Source organism: Neoarius graeffei, chromosome 8 (genome assembly GCF_027579695.1).
Source record: "Neoarius graeffei isolate fNeoGra1 chromosome 8, fNeoGra1.pri, whole genome shotgun sequence".
In the NCBI taxonomy this organism is placed as follows: Eukaryota; Metazoa; Chordata; class Actinopteri; order Siluriformes; family Ariidae; genus Neoarius; species Neoarius graeffei.
This window is the reverse complement of record NC_083576.1, coordinates 94,272,523-94,287,383: the sequence shown is the minus strand read 5'-3', so window position 1 is coordinate 94,287,383 and position 14,861 is coordinate 94,272,523. Positions and strand designations below refer to the sequence as shown.

At 45.3% G+C, this 14,861-nt stretch overlaps 1 protein-coding gene across 1 annotated transcript in view; it reads right to left on the bottom strand.

Annotated features, from left to right (window-relative positions):
* LOC132889967 (zinc finger protein 658B-like) overlaps positions 1 to 14,861 on the bottom strand; it is a 45,337-nt gene that overhangs the window by 13,736 nt on the left and 16,740 nt on the right. The window contains exons 8-13 of the mRNA XM_060926769.1: positions 11,991 to 12,165; positions 11,778 to 11,885; positions 11,346 to 11,617; positions 10,992 to 11,059; positions 10,630 to 10,814; positions 7,496 to 8,176 (exon numbers count right to left, since the gene is read on the bottom strand). Of these exons, the coding sequence (XP_060782752.1) occupies positions 7,496 to 8,176; positions 10,630 to 10,814; positions 10,992 to 11,059; positions 11,346 to 11,617; positions 11,778 to 11,885; positions 11,991 to 12,165 (1,489 nt within the window). The remainder of the gene's footprint in view (positions 1 to 7,495; positions 8,177 to 10,629; positions 10,815 to 10,991; positions 11,060 to 11,345; positions 11,618 to 11,777; positions 11,886 to 11,990; positions 12,166 to 14,861) is intronic.

The window sequence follows — 14,861 nt, the reverse complement described above, 5'->3', positions numbered from 1 at the left end:
CTATAGGGGTGAGATCCAGCAAACATGGTGGCCAGTCAACGGCTCCCCGATGTCCAATCCACCTGTTGGGAAATTCTTTGTCAAGTAGTGCATGCACATTGAATGCGAAGTGGGGTGGCACCCGATCCTGCTGAAAGTAGAAGTTATCCTGCTGCTGTTGTTCGCATATAATCCTTACTGTATACCTACTTTTGCAGCCCCCTGTATGTCTGTACTCTCCCCATCTTGCAGCAAGAGTGTTACGCTGGTGGACAATTTGCATGACGCCCCCACCCACCCTCCACATGGAACCCTTCCTGCAGCATCTCCTGAGACTAGTGTCCAGCAACAACAGGCGAGACAAAAACTCATGAAGGTCCTACAATTCACCACCTAGGAGTTGCTGCAGCAGCAAGCCAGGGCCTCTCCTCTCCCAAGCTACCTCCCAGAGCCCTGTCAAGAGGTCCTCTGTCTGCTTCACAAACTCAATCCCTCAGACAATGCGGAAGCCTACCTCTACATGTTTGAGCAGACGGCGTATAGTGAGGGTTGGCTCGAAGAAGAATGGGCCCAGGCTCTGGCTCCCTTCCTCAACAGAGAAGTCCAACTGGTCTACCTCAGCCTCCCCCTGGCTGTAGCAGTCAATTACATGCTCCTAAAAGAGCAGATCCTGGGGTGCTGCAGGTTCTCCATCTGCCAGGAGGGAGTTCCACCACTGGGTGTATCGGGCTGATGTCAACCCCTGTAACCAGATGGACACCCTATTAAAGGACCACCAAGTACTAGCTACAGCCCTAGGAGCACTTAGCAATGCAGGTCATAGAGCAAGTCACCATGGACCACTTCCTCCAGGCACTGCCCCCTGAAGAGTGCACAGCTGTCAGAATAAGGGCACCTAAGAGCCCCACAGAGTTGGTGGGAGCCCTCGAGTGTGCCTTGACAACCCTGGACATCCCAAAAAAATATAAATAAATAAATAAAACCCACCCACACCAGACAAAATTGCAAGGCCAATGCTGGGAGCTACCGCCTGCTCCTCTCTTCACCCCATGTCCTGTCCACCCACAGTCACCCAACATTGAGCCCATATCCAACACACCCAAACAACCTCCCTCCGCTCTCGCCCCAGCCCGGAAACCATGGCTTGCTGGCTGTGTCGTACACTCACCCAACAACCCTCATCTACCAAACCTCCCTGTTTGGGTAGAGTGCCAGCCAGTGGAAGCCCTTCTGGATTCAGGCAGCACCATCATGCTGGTCTAGCCTTCAATCCTGCCTGCAGATGTGGGACACAGCGGTACCTTCAAAGTCACATGCATGCACAGGGATGCACAAGAGGTGGCCACTGCTCATGTCAAGATTGGAGATGAGAAAGGTGAGTGGAAATTAACTGTTGGTATGGTTCCTGACCTCCCTGTACGTCTCCTCCTAGAATAAGACGGGCCTGGGTTCCCAAAAGAGCTGCCTACCACCACAAGGACAAGGCGATGAATGCCCCAGAGACCAGTGGACCACACCCCACTGCACCAAGACACATGCCTGACTGGGGAACGTGAGGAGGCGGAGGAGAGCATTGCTGAAGGAGAGTCTCACAATACCTCTAACCCACTCTTGTGTGTGTTTAAGCAGGTGACATGTGAAGGAAACTTTGGGCAGGAGCAGAAACAGGATGAGCAATTCGAAAACTCCTGGGAACAGGTACACTGGGTGGAAGGGAAGGACCAGTAGCCAGGACAGGTGAGGCAGCCTCTTCCCCAGTTCTAGGTCTTGGTCCACCAAAGCCTCCTATACAAACATGCAGAATGGCGAAGGCAAACAGTAGACCTGCTGGTCATCCCCCCCCAAGGTGGGCCTGGTCATGCACCTGGCCCACTCAAACCCCCTGGGCAGCCACCTCATGAGCCAGAGCACCTTGGAGATGACCAGGAACCGGTTTGTCTGGCTCAGAATGAATGTTGTCAAGAACTTTTGCCAGCTCTGCCCCTGCTGCCAGTGCATCACCACAAAGAAACCAGCTCCTGCCCATCATTAGTGTTCCCATTGAGAAAGTGGACAGGGATCTGGTGGTCCCCTTCTCAAGTTGACCCAGGGTCACAAACACAGTCTTGTCATTGTGGACTATGTCACCTGCTACGCCATGGCCATCCTTCTTTGGAAAGCCACCTTTAAAAACATTGCCAAGGAACTGGTTCTGCTATTCTCCCATGTAGGAATCCTGAAAGATCTACTCACAGACCAAGGTACACCATTCATCTCATGTCAGATGCGTGTTGGCTGTTGCAAGTGAATCAGATCCACACGTCTGTCTACCACCCTTAGACAGACAGTCTGGTTGAGAGGTTTAACCAGACCCTGAAGCGGATGCTGTGGTAGGTGGTGGATAAGAACGGCTGGAATTGGGATCTCCTTCTCCTATATATCCTGCTCGTCATCAGGGAAACTGCTCAGACATAAACCATCTTCACCCTCTTTGAGCTCTTGTTTGAGAGAATGCCCTGAGGCCTCCTGGACATGGCATGGCCAAGGAGGCCTGGAAGGAGCAGCCCTCGCCATTTTGCCTCACCATTGACCATGTAAGGAAGATGCAGGAGTGCATCAAGAAGGTGGCCCCCATCACCAAAACATGCTCGTCGCCCAGGCTGAGCAGAGCCACCTCTATAACCGCTCTGCCCAGCCCCAGGAATTCCAGCCCAGTCATCATGTCTTTTCCCTCATCCCCACCGCCAAACTGAAAGTTCCTAGCACAGTGGCAAGGTCCATTTACCATGGTTGAGTATGTGGAGCCAGTGAACTACTGCCTGCAACAGCCAGGTTAGTGAAAAACACCCCAAATTAACATGGCAACTTGCTAAAACACTGGGTCAACCTGTACCACTATTCTCAGCACAAGCCCTTCTGTCCACAGAACCCCTCGGGAGTATCCTGGTCCATCAGGGGAAAAAGACCTGTCTGGGCACCATCGAGAAGAACTGGGGGAACTCGGACCAATTCTTGGATGTCTTTGCAGCACAACCAGGGCAGACCCACCTGATCCAGCACAACATAAACACACCTCCCCCCAGGATGTTTTTTGGCAACACCCCAGTCATGTCCCAGAGGCCTGCCATCACACAATTGAGGAAGAAGTAGCTTGAATGCCACACACCAACATCAAAGACTCCACCAGCCTCTGGTCAAGCCCCATCGTGGCAGTGCCAAGCCCGATGGGAGTCTGAGGCTTTGTAATGACTTCAGGAAGCTCAATGCAGTCTCAGACCTTGACAGCTACCCCCTGCCCAGAGTATATGACTTGGGTTAACAGGCTAGGGAGGGCCTGCTTCATCTCATCTCTCGACCTTACCAAGGGCTACTGGCAGGTGGCCCTGATGCCCCAGGCCCGGCCAAAGACCACTTTTACCACTGCATCAGGTCCTTCCCCTTTGGCCTCCATGGGGCACTCGCAACATTCCAGCATCTCATGAACATCATCCTACACCCCCATCTGGACTTCGCTGCTGCCTACCTGAATGATGTCATCCTCCATTTGTCCACCTGGGCCGACCACTTACAACCATTTCAAATCTATCCTGGGGGAACTACAAAAGGCTGGGCTCACGGCCAACCTCCGGAAGTGCCATCTGGGGTTGCCCGAAGCATGGTACCTGGGCTACCACATCGGCTGGGGCCTATTGATGCCCCAAGAGAAGAAAATAAAGGCCATGCAGAACTACCCCCAGCCCACCTCCAAGTGCCAGGTATGTGCCCTTCTTGGGGCTAGCTGCTTATTACTGTAGATTCATGCCTAACTTCTCCTCTCTAGCCTCTCCCCTCTCAGACCTAACCAAGAAGCGGAAGCCAGAGAGGATAAGGTAGACCAAACAAACTGAGCAGACATTCCAGACCCTGAAGAAGGCCCTCACCACTGCCCTGTCCTCTGAAACCCAGACTTTGACGTTCCTTTTATCATCCATATGGACGCCCTGGAGACAGGCCTGGATGCTGTCCTCTCACAGGTTGTAGAGGGCAAAGAGCACCCCATGCTCTACATCAGCTGCAAGCTACTCCCCGCTGAGAACTATGCCACTGTGGAGAGAGAATCCTTGGCCATCAAATGAGCAGTAATCACACTAAGGTACTATCTGTCTGGTCATCATTTCACTCTGGTCACCAACCATGCCCCACTCAGACTCTTTCTAAAGGAAGCAAAAATGTGACGCCTCACCGAATCCAGGGACACATGTCGGCCGAAACAAATCCAAGATAATCGCAAAAGAAGCATTTTTTTTTTTAAATTTGTGTTTTTTGTTTTTTTCCATCATGTGCAAGTTGAGATCTTGAAGAATGCAATCAGTATTTCAGATAATAGATTGTTTTGTTGGAAAAGCATACATTTTTTGTTGCAAATTGTCTCGTTTTTGTCAGGACTGTAGCCTGCTGGGGGGTGTGGGTAAATTACCATATGGGCCATTCACATGATGATTTAAGTCTTTTGTTTTGTTTTTTTCGCGAATCAGCTGTATGATCCGAGCTGAGCGCATGGCTACTTAACTGCATACAGGCGTGTGATTTCACTATGGAATGAGTTACTAAACAGAGCGCAGAGGAGCTGAAACACCGCGAAGCAAACAGACACACGGTATTTACATCGGAGATAACCATTTCTAGCAAAAAAAAAACGCAACCTCGTTTTCCAGATTGAATGGAATACTTGAATGATCGGATGATACACGGACCGTTCTAGGATTACATTCCATCGGAGGCATTGGTGTGTGCAAGGCGCCGTTTCTCTTTCTGATGGGGCAAGTTTATTAATCTAAGGCTGTGTGGCTATTTTTGCATGTAATGGAGAGTGTTGTGGTTTGGTTAAGCCTAGGTCACAACCGGACGTACGATTTTTTGGCCGTGTGATTTTTGGCGTTTCCCAAATCGCTGCGTTTTTTTTTTTTGTTCACAGAGAAAGACGCGCGTTGGCTGTAAGTTTGTCTTGCAACCTGAAAAAAACATAAGCGCCCGTAGAGTTTGTTTGACATGACAAAGAACCTCTGCGGCCGGTCTGCGGCTCGAAAATCAGCGCATCACATGCGCGCTCTCGTGCGTTTCTTGCATTTTTTGCGTGTAGACCGGCCGTAGGAGCATGGTACGGCCAGTTGTGACTGAGACTTTACATGAAACTAGTGTTGTGTTAGTTGTGTCATCATCGTGCTATCTTTCTTTCTTACGGTGTGAGTAATTTTTCAACCACAAAACGTTAAAGTATACTTTAGGACTTATTTTTGTACTTCATAATTGTTTTGGGCATACTTTGCATGGAAGGAAAATTGACGTGGTGATCTTTGTTTACATGAAAGTAGTATCGTGCTAGCTCATAGGGGGTAGGGCTTTCCTTAATGTCATGCAAATGAGCACCATTATGTGCCCGCCCTACACCCAGAGTAGCTGAGATAGAAAACTTTGAGGGCGATTTTCTCCCTTTTCTGTTTTAAGAGGTATACACTTTCAAAAGGCCACACATTCTTCAAATATTGTCAGATCTTCACATGGAAGGCATCATTGGAAAGCTTAGAAACTGTACTTTCTGAATCTGTCAATAACTCAAAATGCCCCCGGGCGGACATGTGTCCCTGGATTCTGTGATATGCCACAAATGTCTTAGCCCACTATGCTCCTCCAAATTAAGGTCATCCTGCACACACTGGTGGCCAGATAACGTCAGAGTAACCTGGTTTTCTGCCTAAAGTCACAACACTTTTAAGCAATCTATTGATCTTGCATCATTCCATGACCATAAAATTAACATCATATGAATGGACAACCCCCTTGTACAGTGTGTGACTAGAGACAGTGCCTGAATAGACCATGTTCAAGGCCTTAATAATAGAGGAGTTTGCACCAAGCTGTGGCCAGAAGGTTGTCTGTGCCAGCCAGCATGTACACCCTACAAGGCACCGGTGTAAAGAACCCAAACAAGTTGAAGCCCTTCTGATTAATGGTTATGAAGAGCTTTCCTGATTCAACTGAGAGGCATAGGAAAACTAGAAGGGCTGCAGAAATGAAAGCTCAGTTGTAAGCACAAGGTTGGAGTCACGTGGTTAATACACGTCCTTGATGCTGGATGGAGATTTGGGGCAGTGCCTTTAGACTGGCACAGTGGGATGGTGGTCCCTATTTTTTTTTTTTTAAACATAATGGACTAAAGCATGTGTACCAATTTCAGGGGAATCACATTCCTCCAGGAAAAGTTAATGTGAGAGTTGGAGAGAGAAGTCTCTGTCCAATAGTTCCTCGTAACCTAGCATTCAGGAGGAACAATCTGGTTTCCATCCAGGCCATGGAACTCTCGACCAGCTCTTCACTCTTACACAGCTTTCTGTGGGATCACAGGAGTACACTAATCCTATATTTGCTTTGTGGATCTGGATAAAGCCCATGATTGAGGGCCTTGACCTTTGTTGATGGGGTACCAAAGGAATATGGAGTATCCGAGTCACAGCTTCACACAAGCCAATCTCTGTACAAGAGCAATGATAATAGGTGGACAAACATGTCATGATACATTTTGTGGAGTTTTATTGGGCCCAAGTTAGCTCTGTTAATCAAAACAGAATGGAACAATAATCTGAAAAGACAAAGCCACTAAATCAGCTGTAATAAGTCAGTTGCATGAAATTGGAGTAATCCTAAATGATGACATAACATCAATGTTATAAAACAGAGACAGAATAAGAGCAAGAGAATTGTAGAGAAACGAGGCCTTTATCAGCTGCACTGTGCTTTTTTGAAAGACCTGGAGAATTCCCAGCTCCAGGTGAAGACCCTGGTAACAGATATGCAACTGCTTGGTAGGAATTTCCCTGCCAAGACAGAAGCACCTTAAGGAGGACTTTAACTCCACAAAGGGAAACTGATGATGGGTTAGATAACAGATATTAAAATGGCCCCTCCCCCAATTTTCTATAATGAGAAGGGTCACACATTAAAACAATCATAGGAGTCATCACAATGACTGCCACTCCAAAACCAGAACTCAACCTTCAATTAAACTTAGGAGTACATTACAATTTAATAGTACATGAAGATATATTTACGAAGGTAATACCATGTGTACTAGCATTCAAATTACATCAAGTTAAAATCAGACAAGAGTGAATTGATCAGCACAGCAAAACTGTAATAAAAATTTCCAAAACCAGAGAATTACAAGACAGAATTTTTTGTTTAAATAAATCATGCCTGGTTGGGTGAAGGAGAGACCCATCTATATTTGCATTTTATTTATTTCACAAATGTCTATGCACTTTGTTTAGTTATGTTTTATGTGGTATACTTCGGTCCTGTATATTTGTGGTGGACGTTTGATTGCGCCTGCTCACTGAGCTGCATTCATGACCCTCCTGTTCCCAGCCTTCTGCTTCATTTAGAAACATGAAATGTGATCGGAAACATAATTGTGCGTGTTCAGTGTAAGAAAGTCCAATTCCCTGGAGTTATGCTGGGGGGGGGGGGGCCTTCCCCAACTGCCAACACTAAAACAGCTTGCGTCCTGAGTGAGTGCGCTGGTGTTTTCTGAGATTACTCAGCTGACTAAAGCTCTTGCCGCACTGTAAACAGTGATATGGCTTCTCTCCAGTGTGAATGCGCTGGTGCTTTTCGAGATGACTCTGTTGATTAAAACTCTTTCCGCACTGCAGGCAGTGATACGGTTTCTCTCCAGTGTGAATGCGCTGGTGTCTTTGTAGAGCTGCTTTCTCAGTAAAACTTTTCCCGCACTGTAAGCAGGGATACGGTTTCTCTCCGGTGTGAATGCGCTGGTGTCGTCGAAGAGCTGCTTTCTCACTAAAGCTCTTACCACACTGTGGGCACTCATACGGTTTCTCTCCTGTGTGAATGCGTTGGTGTAGTTGGAGACCACCCGGTAGAGTAAAGCTCTTTCCACACTGCGCGCACTTGTATGGCCTCTCACCTGTGTGAAAGCGCTGGTGTCTTTGAAGAGCACTCTGATAAGTAAAACCCTTCCCACAAAAAGAACAATGGTAGTTGTTTCTCTCGAGTTGGTCCTGAGAGGTGTTAACTGGGAGGCCAACAATCTCTCCTGAGTTCAGGCGTCTCAGGTATTCCTCGTAGTGGCATCTCTTGATGTGTTTGTGAAGGTAAATTTCAGATGTATAGGAAAGTGGACATAATGAGCAAGTGAAGACTTGCAAAAAGGTGTAGTTCATATCTGTAGTTAAAAAAAAAAAAAATTATATACATAAAAGTCAACATTATACAACAATTATTGGCAAGGCAAAGCACATCAGTTAAATTCAAACTACCATCAATGACAGTATGAAGAATTCAGCAAACCAGAAACCGTGTGAGAAGAGGTGAAGCTTGGAGGATATCTCCAAACTCCTGCAACTGGTTTTCTGGGAAGGCTTTTCACTGGATTTAAAGAAACAGCTGCAGGAATTTGCTTGCATTTAACCATAAGCATTAGTGAGGTTCGTTAGGTGACAAAACATTGCAGTCAACGATAGAATTTCTGATAATTTATAACCATTCATAAGTTAATTCACACTAAACTCTGCAAAGCATTAATTTATGGACCTCACTTTCTATATGGGGGCACTCTTATACAGAAACAGGAAAGGGCAATGGTGTGTGCCTTGCATGGATTAGGGCTACCAGGACCAACCCCTGAAGCCCCCTGAAGTATGTGCACCCCTGACCATCACAGTGATGTGTTTCTTGAACATCCCATTCCAAATCCAAGAGGAACCTTTGCTGTTATAATGAGCTCTGCTCTTCTGGGAAGGCTTTCCACGAGACTTTGGGACATGGCTGTGGGAATTTGTGTTCATTCAGTTACAAGAGCATTAGTGAGGTCAGGCACTCATATCAGGTGAGAAAACCTGGCATGCAATCTGCATTCAAATTTTATCATAAAGGTTCAGTGGGGTTAAGTTCAGTCAGGGCTCTGTGCAGGACACTCAAATTCTTCTACTCTAACCTTAACACACCATGTCTTCATGGAGTTGGCTTCGTGCACACGGGCATCGTCATGCTGGAACAGGTTTGGGCCTCTTTGGGCTGATACTTTTAACTATATAGTGAGTTTGTACTTGTTACCAGAGATCTTTGGTCCAAAGGTCAGATTAAAGACCATGCATTTTAAACGTTCGGGGAAAGAGAGGGTCAACTGATCACCACTTGGTGGTGAGCTGGATTCATCACTCATGGAGTAAACCTCCCAGGTTGTTTGGGGATGTCGAGCTAAAGCTTCAGTAAGCAACAAATTTGAAGTCCCACTATTCAAAAAGACTTCTCCTGTGTGAGAATCCTTCATAATGGCAAGGCTAGGAGAGGATGAGATTCAGCCGAAGATGTTTAAGGTACTGGTCAAGCTTGGGGACTTGCTAACATGCCTCTTCAATGCTGCATAACCGCGAGTTGGCTGAGAGGTAAGCATGCCCGCCTCTCGACTGAGTTCTACTCACGGTTGGGTCATACCAAAGACCATCATAAAGATGGCACCTACTGCCATCTGGCAAGGCACACCACAATACAGATGTGTGTAGGGAGTCAAACTCTTGCGGTTACCAGAGGACCTACCTCCTACTGTAACTTTAGTGATGTAATAGGTGAGAGGCCAAGGACTACTGAAATGGAGATCAGCGCCGCTCGATGTGACTTGTGGCATGGGAAGGATAAATGCTGCATAGAGATCTGGCGCTTTGCTCTTGGACTGGCAAATTGGGATGGTGGTCCCTAATTTTACAAAAGGAGCAAGAGAGAATATTGTAATTACAGGAGAACCATGGCTTAAAATTTTCCCAGATGAGGTAACTCCATCCAATAACCGAACCTAGGATTTGAAAAGAAAAAATGCAGGTCCTGAAAGGGAATGGGGTCTCTATGGTGCCATGTCACATGATCTAGTCCCTGTATGATCACAGTCTTGGTGTTAAATCGAAACTGTATAAGGTGGGTGTCTGATTCTGTTAACAGTCTGCCATGTCACATCATGACTCCTGCTTTTGGTTTTAATGGAGAGGATATCGAATGCAGTGAAAGCTGGAGAAGGGCTCAGTATGGCAGGCTAAAGCAAACATCACCGTTATATGCAGGTACTGTTCTCTCGACACCATTCAAAATAAACATCCAACAAATTTTGAACGTTTCAGTGCCGAGTATAACGTAGCAGTGATGAAAATCAGGACTTCAGTGTCTGAGGGTGTGGTTCTCTTCCACAAATGGAATGGGCTGCACCCTTCCGGTGAGATCATGCCCCTGCTTTAATTAGCTTGGGATCTTGGGGAAAACAGCACCAGACTGACAAACAGATTGGGTAAGCGGCAGCTTGCATACTTCACTAGCCCAACCCTGACCTGTGGTGGGGTATGTGGAAAGTTTTGCTGTGGTTTGGTACAGGTTTGTACTGGGTGAATGGGATCTGGTGATAAGGGGGATTGATAAGTGCTGATTTTCCCCCCCTCTCTCTTTTTCCCCATTGAGCCAAAATGACCCTGAAGCCTTTTGGGTTTTTTTTAAATGCCTCCCAGGTACCACAGGACTGACAGTTAACCCTCCACTGAGAAACAGAATCTGCTGTGTTCTCCACAGTGCTGCTGGGTACCTTACAAATACATTTTGTTTTTAAAAATTCAACAATAGAAAAAGCTTGGACATAACTGTTTTCGGAGCACTTTTTGTTCCAAAGGTAATCAAACGTGACGTCTTTGGCGTAATCCTCTTCGTACCACATCAAGAGCTCCTGTCCTGGTTCGATTGGTTGACTGCAACGGTACACAATCCCACCCTGATACTGGAACGCCACCAGATTCTGCTCTCTCTCATTACGAGCACAATTCACGTACCTGAGAGAATTAGGACGTGACAGAGTGAAAAATGAGAAATAATGGACAGAGTGAGAGAAAGTAAAAGGGAGAGATCAGTTAGTGGCAGGAGGAAGACGAAAGCTGTCTGAAATATGAAACGGTAAAAGCAATGACTTTAAACAAAGACACAAAGTTCTTCAGTAGCACTTTGCTCACCTCATCCAGTTCGAATTCATCTCTGATGTGGCATCAATGTATTTCTCACACTGCTCACTTTGGTACACCTGCAAAAAATTACCGCCTTTACATTTACTCCTTCGTTACAAACAGTGCTGCAGCACATGGGGGCGTGGTTTAAGATCAGTCTGCACTAGGAGGGAGGTGTTTGGGGACAAGTTAGAGGGGCAGTGACCAACATGATACATCTGAGTACTATAGGCGCCTTCAGAATGGAGGAACTTTTTTATAGTTCTCATAACTGTTGGGGGACGTTCCCCCTATTTTGTATTTCTGCACTGCAGGAACTGATGGTACTACCAGGCAAATCACCTCTAATAGAAGCGAACTCACCACCCAGGAGTAGGCGCTGTTCATGGCTTCCTCTCGCTCTACCGCGTCTCCCTGGTAGGGCCCGAAGTGAGCACCAACTGGAATCGTGTCACTGTTGTTAAACACTCCCAGGCCTGCGTCAGGAATACTGGACTTCCGAATCTCAAGACCCGGAGGAAGGGTTTGTCTGGCTCGGTCAGCAACCCCCAACGGAACCGCAACGTCAGGGATGAAGAGAGCCGGACCGTGAACATCACATTTATTCACAAAGTAAGATTTGCAATCTTCACAATCTGGAACGGGAGAAAACATTTCCTCGATTCATTTCTCAGCTTCAGCACAGCTTTTATAAAACATACATTTTCTTTTCCAGTCACAACTTAATCCTCGTTAAAAACTAAACAGTTAACGAGTGTTGATCATGTGTTTTAGTTATCAGACTGGACCACTAACACAGGTAGTCGTCATGTTCAGGTTCCTCTTCTTTGAGAATGATCTGTAATCCGAGGTTCTGCTGGTCCTCAGGGGTGAGGTCTTCCAGAGAGCTCGATGTTCCACCATCTAAAGATTAATAACTCAGATTTAAATACCGACATCACACGTGAACATCTGACGTGTTTAAAGGTGAAGTTTAGTCACAGATGGGAAGGTGCGTGATTGCCTTACAGATGAACTCTTCATCTTCATCAGTTTCTTCCTCTTTCAGAGGTTTTTTCCAGATTTCTCCATTCTGCTGGTCCACAGGGGTGCCGTGTCCCACTGAGCTCGATGTTCTTCCATCAGAAGTGCTGCACACCTCCGTCTGCATCCTCACAAAGCTGATCACCAAGTGTTGGAAAGCTTACCTGAAAAAAAAGAAAAAAAAAAAAGATTGGTTGAACAGTCGCTCCCTCACCATCCACACTTTAAAAGGTAACAAGACAAAAACGCAGCTTGTTACTGAGAAACCACAAAGAAGCGTAAACTCATCGGTCCTGAAGACTTCTCCATGGTGGAATCATATCGGATTAAACCGTTAGCTCTTTAACTGTATTGTTTTTGTATCGTATCATTCACTATCAGTCTGTGAAAGAGGGAGATTCACAGCCCTACAGGTGAAACCGCAGGTCCCCTGGACAGAATAAACCCACTGACGGTAACTATGGTTACATGTAGCCTGATGATAATAATAATAATAATAATAATAATAATAATAATAATAATAATAAATCCTCAGTGGGAATAAAAGCTACACACTTTGAGGACAGTCTGAAGGAAATTCCTGTCTGACTGAATGAGTGCATTATTTAAAATCATTTTATTAATCCATTAAATAGAATAAGTGTGCTGTTTAAAAAAATAAAGTTCATGTTAAGTGTTTACTCCATTAAAAATAACGTGACGGACGTCACACTGATATTCTGAGGCAGATGTGAATCGACACAAATAACAGCGACTCGACTCAGGATCTGAAACTCATCAGAAATTACACATGGTGATAAACAATCCCAAACAGCAGCCTTCAGCATCTGGAACATGAGTAGATGTGTGAGTAAAGGTGTTATAGATCCATCTCAGTGATGGATAACACGTCCATTTTGCACACGGCACTCTGACTGCGCTTCCCAGGCTCTTCTTCACCATGTGTTTAATAATTACACTCAGATCAGGTTTTACCGAGACGGAAATAATTAACTCAAGCAGCTTACTGGACTCATGCCCTTGTAGTTGCCATGGAAACGTTAAACACTAATCCACATCACTCCATACAAGTGCATAACAGTGGATCGGGTTATATAACATGCACATAAACGCAGAGTTTACACACAGTGTAGCTGCAGTTTACAACACAACAGTTTATTCTGAAAATGAACAAATTAATTCTAATTACTGAAGATCTTTACATGTTTAAAAAAAGTGTTGGACTCGCATGTAAAAGAGCTCAGTCCACTCCTTCATGCATTTTTAATCTCAGTTATGTTCTCAGCTTTGTGTGTGGCGACATCTTCACATCACACTACAGGAGTTCAGGGGGAAAAAATCCAGCTACAGTTTTTACTTCGTGGGAAAAAAAAAAAAAAAATCAACCAGATTTAAGAATAAAATCTTCCACGACTCAGCAGAATTCCTTGAGCCTCAGAGATCACAAGCCTGAACCTCCATCACTGGTCTCTTTAATGTGTGTTCTTCACCTGAGAAGGTTCATGCGCTGTATCTTTCATTAGCTTTAAAAGGTACTTCAGTGTTGAATTGTTCTTATACACATTTCAGGCCCCACAGAAGTACCCTTGATGATGAGCAGAAGTACCATTTGGTACCTTTATTTCAGCAGCAAGACACAAACGACTGAATTACAGACAGTCCGAGTTGAGGTTGTGTCCCCCCCCTTATCATTTTGTTTATTCTGTAAACTCTATACAATGTTATCAGTAATTTATGTAAATTATTATATAAATAAAAATATGTAACATTTCATTCTGTAGAGTCAGAATTAGGCCATTCAAAATGTGACTTTAAAAGCAAAACAAAATTTCAATGTTATTTTGGTTTTGTATCATAATCAGATTATAATTTGTATTTTCAAAACTGAATTTCACAACAAATTTAATGTTGAAATTCAAACTGAAGTGTGTGTATAATCAGCGTGAGGTGTGTAAGGCTGGGTGAGATGATCAAATCTCCATATCGTTGTAAGTGTTTCATATGCTTTAAGGCACTGTGAGATTTATTTTTAACTGGCAAATTAGCCGATTTGATGTTTAAAATAATGCAGATTTTTTTTAAATTGAGTACAATTTTAAGTTTTTTTCAGTAAAATGCTTTAATATCAAAGTAAATATATGTTTGTAGGTGTTTAAGTCACTGAGCAGGTTGTGATGCCACGCTGCTGTCAGTCTGGGAGTAAACCTGCAGAGCGCGATAAATAAATATCGTGAATCGTTCAGAACCGTGATGTGATATGTGTGTCGTATCGCTCCGCCCCTAATGCAATTATTCTAATCTGCATATCAAATACTTAAGTTTTGGATTTACTTACAAACAAACACAGTGCACTCCATGCCCTCACTACCTTACGCATGCAGTAGAACTCAGTCCAGAATTCAGAAATTACAATTCTATTAGTTGTTTTATTTCTACAGCGCTGTAACACACACACACACACACACACGGCGGATGTGGGTCTCAGTGACTCACCTCAGTCTCTGCAGCAGAACTGATCAGATCTCTTTAAATCCACACACAGTAACCGTCTTTCATCCTGAACTCGATGAGATTCGATCTAACCCAGACTGAGTGTCTGCTGTGCAGCTGATGTGAGAGGAAGTGAGAGGATGGTGTGAAGTGCAAGCTCCTCCTCTGCTGCAGCGCCTCTTCTTTTGTTCCTGTGTTTCCAACAGGTGAAGCTGCACATCGCCCCCTGGAGGAGCTCTGAGGAACCGCCCCTCTCTCCCCCCCCTCCCCTTTCTCATGTTCACACGTGGCATTCCAACATTCCTGTCGGATCCTCGTGACGTCATTACGGTTCGACATCCAGGGCTAGATTGTCTTTCAGTTTGT